Source organism: Sinohyriopsis cumingii, chromosome 12 (assembly GCF_028554795.1).
Source record: "Sinohyriopsis cumingii isolate HCF-2022 chromosome 12, ASM2855479v2, whole genome shotgun sequence".
NCBI classification, from domain to species: domain Eukaryota; kingdom Metazoa; phylum Mollusca; class Bivalvia; order Unionida; family Unionidae; genus Sinohyriopsis; species Sinohyriopsis cumingii.
In genome coordinates, this window is record NC_142972.1 from 49932870 (window position 1) to 49941221 (window position 8352).

The following is an 8352-nucleotide window of genomic DNA, read 5'->3' on the forward strand; positions in this document are numbered from 1 at the left end:
AACCTTGACAAAATAGGAAATATAGTGCCTTTCATCCAAAACATCTTTGACTTATGCTTTGACTTTGCTCAAATTTGTAAGGTAACTTTCCCTATTGTTAAATTAACAAGTCTATAAAATGTATTATTTTTGGTACATTAGAACAAAAAATACTTCCACAGGTGAATGTGAGCAAAATTAGGAAAGGTACATTATGATAATATAGATTGAAGTATTAAGATAATAAACAGTAATAAAGCAAAAAGGCTGTGATATTTTAAAACAAACTATTTTTTTTATATACAAATATGTGTCAGCTGGATGATTGCTTCCGTGTTTTACAGCACAGCAACACAAGTATGTTAATTACTGCTAAGGTAACCGAACGAGCCTGATAGAAGTTTAATCCAAACTTTGCATTGTTTGATCTTTATTGTCATATGAAGATAACTCCTGTAATAAACATTTCTAATATTTTCTCTATCGCGTCTTCCAATTTGTAAACTACTATCTCCTAACAAATACTTGCCCGATTTAAATATTTCTTCTGCAATATTACAAGTATCATTTTCAAAGGTCGTTTGTATTTCAATATTCTTTCACCTTTCATTATCAACGTGCGAATTTGCCGACAACCAGCTAGTCCGATGCCACCAGCTTATTCGCGGCGGACATAGTTTTCCTGCAATTAAAATTAAAAACATGCGTTTGTGTGGCAAAAAGTCTATGATTTATTGCTATATCATCAAGAATCCAAAGGTTGATAGTTCAAAGAAATTGTTTATGGCAATACCCCATTTAATACATTTCCTTGTCTTTGAATCATGTCAGGCATTATTAGCCACTTTTCGAAGGTCAGGCATTATTAGCCACTTGCCATAATTCAGGCATTATTAGCCATATGCCATAGGTGAGGCATTATTAGCCACTTGCCATTGGTAGGCATTATTAGCCACTTGCCATAGGTCAGGCATTATTAGCCACATGTCATAGGTCTGGCATTATTAGCCACTTGCCATGGATCAGACATTAGCCACTTGCCATGGATCAGGCATTAGCCACTTGCCATGGGTCAGACAATATTAGCCAATTGTCATTGGTCAGGCATTATGAGCAACTTGCCATAGGTCAGGCATTATGAGCCACTTGCCATAGGTCAGGCATTATGAACCACTTGCCATGTGTCAGGCATTATTAGCCACTTGCCATAGATCAGGCATTATTATCACTTGTCATGAGTCAGGCATTATGAGCAACTTGCCATAGGTCAGGCATTATTAGCCACTTGCCATAGGTTAGGCATTATTAGCCACTTGCCATAGGTCAGGCATTATTAGCCACTTGCCATAGGTCAGGCATTATCAGCCACTTGCCATAGGTCAGGCATTTTAGCCACTTGCCATAGGTCAGGCATTATTAGCCACTTGCCATAGGTCAGGCATTTTTAGCCACATTCCGTAGGTCAGGCATTATTAGCAACATTCCGTAGGTCAGGCATTATTAGCCACTTGCTGTAGGTCAGGCATTATTAGCCACTGCCAAAGGTCAGGCATTATTAGCCACTTGCCATAGGTCAGGCATTATTAGCCACTTGCCATAGGTCAGGCATTATTAGCCACTTGCCATAGGTCAGGCATTTTTAGCCACTTGCCAAAGGTCAGGCATTTTTAGCCACTTGCCAAAGGTCTGACATTTGTAGCCACTTGCCATAGGTCAGGCATTATTAGCCATTTGCCGTAGGTCAGGCATTATTAGCCTTTTTCAATTCTTGTTGTCACTGATGTTGAAGCATAAGTGCCATAATAAGGATTGACATTTAGAGCTAATTAATTATTATTGTTGAGTAATTAAACTTTATTTGTCCATGCTAAGTCACACTATAAAAAATAATGGAATATGGTCTTGGGGTTTAAGTCTCGCTTGGCCAATGTGGGTGAAGAAGCTTGCAAGTAGCTTCCCATGGGTCGTTGGTTCTTCCCATGGTTTTCCTGGGTTCTTCCTCCACCAGTTACACTGAGAAATGGCAATAAGTTCACAGCACCAACGATAAATCAATCACACTTAAGCAAACAATATAGCCACCTGGAAGCTTTTGTCTACTATTTTCATGCAAATTTTGGCTCTGAAACTAAACTGATGTGTTTATTTTGAGTGAATACATTTTGAAAAAAGTTCACTGACCTACTTAGCGTAATATTATTAATTTTTTGGTTGTAGCATGTACAGTCATATAGCTTGTGGCTGTGTAATCCTTTTATGTTTTCTATTGATTAGGTATGGTGTGTGTTTTAAAAATCTTTATATGAATTTTTCTACATGTTCAGGAGATTCATGCAGATCACAGTATGCCAGGGTGAAATGCTTGTTCCCTTCTGCATGTTTGGCCACTGATGAAAGCACCACCATTAGTGACATGTCCAACAGTTCAACCAAAAAATGAAGCATCGACTCAGTATGATCACATTTATACTTGTACAGTATCTGCACAAACAGACCCAGTCTTACCAATCTTGGAAATAAGGTATAAAACATGAGGTATAAATTTGTTTCGAAAGCATCACACCGTAATACAAGTTCAGACAGTGAAGAAGTAGGTTCTTGAGCAGGCATTTTAAGTTAAAATTAAATACAGATAAATATCATTGAATTGTAATATAAGTCAAAATCTTTTACACGTAATGGCAGTCTGTGGATATAAAAACTGACAGGTACTGTAGTCCAAAAATCAGAAACAACTGTTAAACTATAATCTTATTTTGTTTCAGCAGATAATATCTTACATGCATTGCTGCAGCCAATCAAATTGGAGAAATGGGTTTACATAAGCTCCTATACCTCAGATGCAGTGTCCACTGACACAATCAAAAACCTTAACTCAATTCCTTGTGGTAGCCAAAGTACCTCTGTCTGAACACTCACTCATTTAACTACACACAACATGTAGTCCAACCACTTAATATTATTAAAACAAGCATGATATATGCATTATTTCATCTTTACATATCTCTTTTTCAGAGAAACTCAAACAGAGTGGAGCTATATTTCTGTATGTGATAAATTGCAAACATCAAAAAATGAAGTGGAAACATTAGCTACCAAATTATCAGATACAAGATTATCATCATTTGATGATGTAACTCTCTCTGATAGAGCAAAATTGCTGCATGCTGCTCTATATACTTCCACTGAAACAAATGCAGAGACTGTGTTAAAAAGCAATTCACTCAGAAAAGCTGTAAAGATGTTATTCATTTGGGAAGGTGAACAAAAGGCATCTTCAAAATGTACAAGGGATGAAAGCAGCATCTTATATACTAATCTTGACTTAACAGCCTTTTCATGGAATGATATATGCACAGAACTTTTTCTGAGTAACCCGATATTGGCTGAAGTATTACTAGCAGTAGCATTTGCCAACAGGCAAACTTGGCTGAAGTATTACTAGCAGTAGCATTGCCAACAGGCAAACTTGGCTGAAGTATTACTAGCAGTAGCATTGCCAACAGGCAAACTTGGCTGAAGTATTACTAGCAGTAGCATTGCCAACAGGCAAACTTGGCTGAAGTATTACTAGCAGTAGCATTTGCCAACAGGCAAACTTGGCTGAAGTATTACTAGCAGTAGCATTGCCAACAGGCAAACTTGGCTGAAGTATTACTAGCAGTAGCATTGCCAACAGGCAAACTTGGCTGAAGTATTACTAGCAGTAGCATTGCCAACAGGCAAACTTGGCTGAAATATTACTAGCAGTAGCATTGCCAACAGGCAAACTTGGCTGAAGTATTACTAGCAGTAGCATTGCCAACAGGCAAACTTGGCTGAAGTATTACTAGCAGTAGCATTGCCAACAGGCAAACTTGGCTAAAATATTACTAGCAGTAGCATTGCCAACAGGCAAACTTGGCTGAAGTATTACTAGCAGTAGCATTGCCAACAGGCAAACTTGGCTGAAGTATTACTAGCAGTAGCATTGCCAACAGGCAAACTTGGCTGAAGTATTACTAGCAGTAGCATTGCCAACAGGCAAACTTGGCTGAAGTATTACTAGCAGTAGCATTGCCAACAGGCAAACTTGGCTGAAGTATTACTAGCAGTAGCACTGCCAACAGGCAAACTTGGCTGAAATATTACTAGCAGTAGCACTGCCAACAGGCAAACTTGACATGACTCAGCCCATTAGGTCACTTCTGCCCAAGTTAGGACTTGTATACTCAATACTTATGAGCAATAGGTTTGTGGAATTATCACTTGTACAGAAGATATTGGCTATTACTATGAAAAATGAACAGACTCATGGAAAGGTCTAAGTTATTTTCATTTGTTATGTATTGTTATAATTGCAATATTCCAACAGTTTAACTTGTTGACAATGCATGGCATACTTTCTGAATTTTCATGGTTTTAAACATTGTATCCCCAAATTTTTTCAGTGCTTGAACACTTTAATAGGAAGCTAGCACTCAGAATATTATTTAGTCAAATGGTGCATCTCAGAATTATAATTTTTATTTTCAGAAGATGTTATTGCTACTTGCATGTCTTTTTGAGCTTTGGTTCATCTTTCCTTAAAGTCACAGGATACTCTTACTTTTAGACCAAGTAAAAACATTGAATTCTCATCATTTTAAAATAATCATAATCTAGAAGTCAGTAGTTGTGACAAGTATTGCCAGCAAGTAGGGAAAGTTATTTCCTACTGACGCATTTGATTTTTATCATACATGATAAAGTTTGGGTGACACAATGATTGAGTTGGACACTTTTATTCAACTTAACTTATTTGTTACAAGATTGCTGCCCTCTTACCCAAATGTTTCTAACTGCATCTTGATATTTTGCATGCATATTTTCAAAATCTTACATGTGAATTTGTTATAAAGTTCTGAATGATTTTATTTTGTTTTTCAGAATTGTTTTCATTTTTTATATGTTCATTATTTCTGGCCCTTTTCTTACCCTTTTTCAGATTTCTAAAGGAAAACGCACCTAATGGAGGTCTTACAAGGTGACAAGAACAGCTTTAAGAAACCTTTATTCTACCATGTAATTAAGTTTCCGAGGAATATACGAGCCATTCCAGTTCTATTTACATGTTCTTTAGATTAAATAACAGGTAATAACTTGATATTTTATATGGATAAAAGATGAGTAAAATTTCAAACCCTTTTTAGCTGAATAGTAAGTGCATAACCTTACTGCTTAGAAATGTAACCAGCATAACCAAGTAACAGTAATTATCATTTAAACTTTAATGGCTCAAACGTGAACCAAACAATTTCATAAAAGAACTTCAGTTTTCAATAAAATGTTATACAATTAATATTATATTTAAAAACACTGGTATACATTGTAAATGGCTGACAGGGTATGATCAAACTACATTGTCAAATGCACATTGTGAATGAATATCATGACATAACACTCATTTTCTACCAATGTTTATTTATAAGGTTTATAAGGTTTATTCTGGATATATGACTTGGCATTATAAGCTACTATAGCTTTGTGTCTGAGCGTCTGTAGACACAGATTCAGGTTCAAATCATGTCTGGCTGATCATTCACATGCTGCTAGTTCATTATACATCAATTTTATAAGCAGTCAGCTATAACAGACAACAATATTTTATGTTTCAGTGGTCAAGTTCAATATCTTATCTTTTTGTCGATACAATGAAGCAAAGGAGACCTTTTCTCTGGTATAAATAATAGGAGACATCAGTATGATAATATGATACAAGAAGGTTTCATTGATTTCTTTCTTGTTCCCAACAGGTTTTTGATAGATTGCAGATTCTGGTTGTGTCCAGGTGTCCAGTAGCTATGAAGCTACCATTAGAGAAGTTGAAAAATTAGGCAATTCATGTTTTAAGGAGCTGCAGTTAGCAGTCAGGGAAGGAAGAGTTTTCAGAATTGTTGGGGACAATTTAAATTTTACAAATGGGGTGCGACATGAAAGGGAAAGTTATCATGGAGGGACAAAACATTGGTTTGCATCTGCTGCTATTGTGCAACACATGACCTTTGCCAATCTACCAGACCAGCCACAGGGATCGGTTTAAGACCTAGCCTTGGATCAGCTATCTCCTTCAGAGACAGATCAGAGAAGGTTAAAATACAACTACACAACCCTGATTTTAAATGCAGCAGTGTATTATCTCCCCTTTCTGAAAAAGTTTAAACATTTTTATTGTAGTGAAATTGAAGGTGAATTTTCTGAGGAGCTTGCAAATAAATCAGTCATAGTTCCACTTCCAGTTCTTCTTTACAATGAACAACAGTATAGTGATGTCTGTAAGATAATGCAGTCATACAATGAAACAACAGATGAAATCTATGGATGCACAGATCATCCTCCAGTGCATAAAGGTGGTGATCAATTGACCAGGGAGAGAATTAGTGGTGCAAAAGGATTACATCAAGGTGCTTCTGATGCCAGAGAGAGAGGGATCTGTATCCAATTACTTTTGAACTCTGGCATACAGCTATGAATTTCTTGACATTTGGCTTATCAGAAGCTCTTTAGTTTGGATAGTTTTGAAACTGGCTCTGTGAATGGAGAGAGAATTCGTATAAGGCGGCATGATGTGAATGCTGATGTGAAGAATCATTATGAGGTAGATGAAGATTTCTTTTCTTAAATCATACATTGTTGAGGCACTGTGTGATTTTTTTTCGTACTTTTCATACTTTGTGACCTAAACAGTACTCCAACCAAGAACATACCTCCAGACCTTATAACAGATATGTGGCTCCAGCAGACTATGGATCATTTTATTGAAATGTATGTCTTCTCAGGGCACAAGATTTACATGATTGTTGAAAAAACTGACAAGGATTCACTGATCCCCATTCAAGTTAAAGTTAGTGACAAGGAAACTATATAAGTTTTTTTGAAGGGAGGAAAAAAGACAGTTTTAAAGCCAATGGACACGGATCATGTTCAACAGTATGGCCATGCTTTGATACAGGTTGGTTTACTGTACATGGTGTTTTTGGATGAGATACAAAGACCTGACAGGGACAGGTTACTTGGTTGCCTTAAATACATAATGTTGATGTTCAAGAGTCATAACAGCAGAAGTAAATATACTCTTGAAATCTTTCACCTATTATGCCATCAGCAAGCATCATATAGTTTGAGCACTGCATATCAAAGTATCTATGGCCTTTTTGTCAACATAAGAGAGAAGATAGTCATATAACAGCAGATCTAGCAATGGAACACCTTGTAAAAAGGACAAAAAATGCTTTAATGACTGGGCCCAATGAACAAAGACAAACCTACTGACCAGATCTAAAGCAGTAGCGGTCACGGACAACATTGCTGATGATTTTGACAGTGTATCTGATGTGAAAGTGAGGGCAGGCTATCACAAACAGAGAAACTCACATAATGATGAGTTGAAAAAAATATATGATCTGCAAGAAGTGAAACCTTTTGTACCACATTCAGGTAGATCTTTCAGTCCTCATAAAAGTATACAGGCACCAGCAGATTCAGTAAACGGACTTGAGTTTGAGCCCGGATCGATTATCACAAAGTTAGACTGACATTTGAATCTGGAGAGTAACATTAAACTTCTAAAAACAGTCAGTAAACCTCCATCATGAAATTTTACAGAACCATCATCTGCCACAATACATATGAATAGCAGCCTATTTTAAATTAAACCTCAGTAGAATAAATGACAGAGTTGTTTGCCTTTATTCTAAGTTAATGACAGAAATATGTAATAAATTGTACATATTACATACATAGTCATCTTACGATGATGCAATAGTTATGGCCAACTGCTCTGATGGCCTAAATGGTTAGAGCATCCACCTCAGATGCAGAAAATCACAGGTTTGAATCCCAGACAAGTCATATGAAGGCTTATAAAAATGGTTCTGGCAGCTGCCTTGCTTGGCGCTCAGCATTAAGAAGTTAGTGTTAGGACTGGTGGGCTTTGTGTCAGTATAATGTGACTGGGTGGGACATGATAAATGTCTGTGGCATTATGCCCTAGTGCTAGACATCACTATAAACTGCCACACTGCAGACATCCTAGTGATATGATTGATTTTTTTAAAGCTATGTAAAAAATCCAATCACACACACACAAAGTTATTGCCCTTTTTTGTAATTACACCTGCAGGCATGCACTAGTACCACACTTGCTAATCAATAATAATCAATCAATAACATCAGAATAATCCCCCCCCCATGCATGTGTGAGATGATGGAGAATTGGTGGTTTGTTTAAGTAAGCAATTTGTACAACATTTCTCTGGTTGTATTTCCAACTTTGGCAAAGGCAAGACATAGGCATTGCTCATTTGTTCTATAGTGATAGTGTCTTCAAAAGGTTAGTTTAGGACTTATCTTTTT

The 8352-nt window shown here is 36.7% G+C and overlaps 1 protein-coding gene across 1 annotated transcript; it reads left to right on the plus strand.

The window, feature by feature from the left end:
- The first annotated feature begins 287 nt into the window (after nt 1–287).
- Nucleotides 288–7878, plus strand: LOC149786417 (uncharacterized). The gene is made up of 3 exons (XM_089975934.1): nt 288–336; nt 6042–6466; nt 7257–7878. Exons 1-3 carry the CDS (start codon nt 288–290, stop codon nt 7530–7532), a joined length of 750 nt encoding a protein of 249 aa, XP_089832060.1. The 3' UTR covers nt 7533–7878.
- Nucleotides 7879–8352: the final 474 nt, after the last annotated feature.

What these genes read in the sequence shown, in the direction of transcription:
- LOC149786417 (XM_089975934.1), top strand. Translation starts at nt 288, where the DNA reads ATGTGTCAGCTGGATGATTGCTTCCGTGTTTTACAGCACAGCAACACA. An exon ending in TTTACAGCACAGCAACACAA is followed by an intron (nt 337 to 6,041) that starts GTATGTTAATTA and finishes GATCGGTTTAAG; the next exon opens with ACCTAGCCTTGGATCAGCTA. An exon ending in TGAACTCTGGCATACAGCTA is followed by an intron (nt 6,467 to 7,256) that starts TGAATTTCTTGA and finishes CAATGAACAAAG; the next exon opens with ACAAACCTACTGACCAGATC.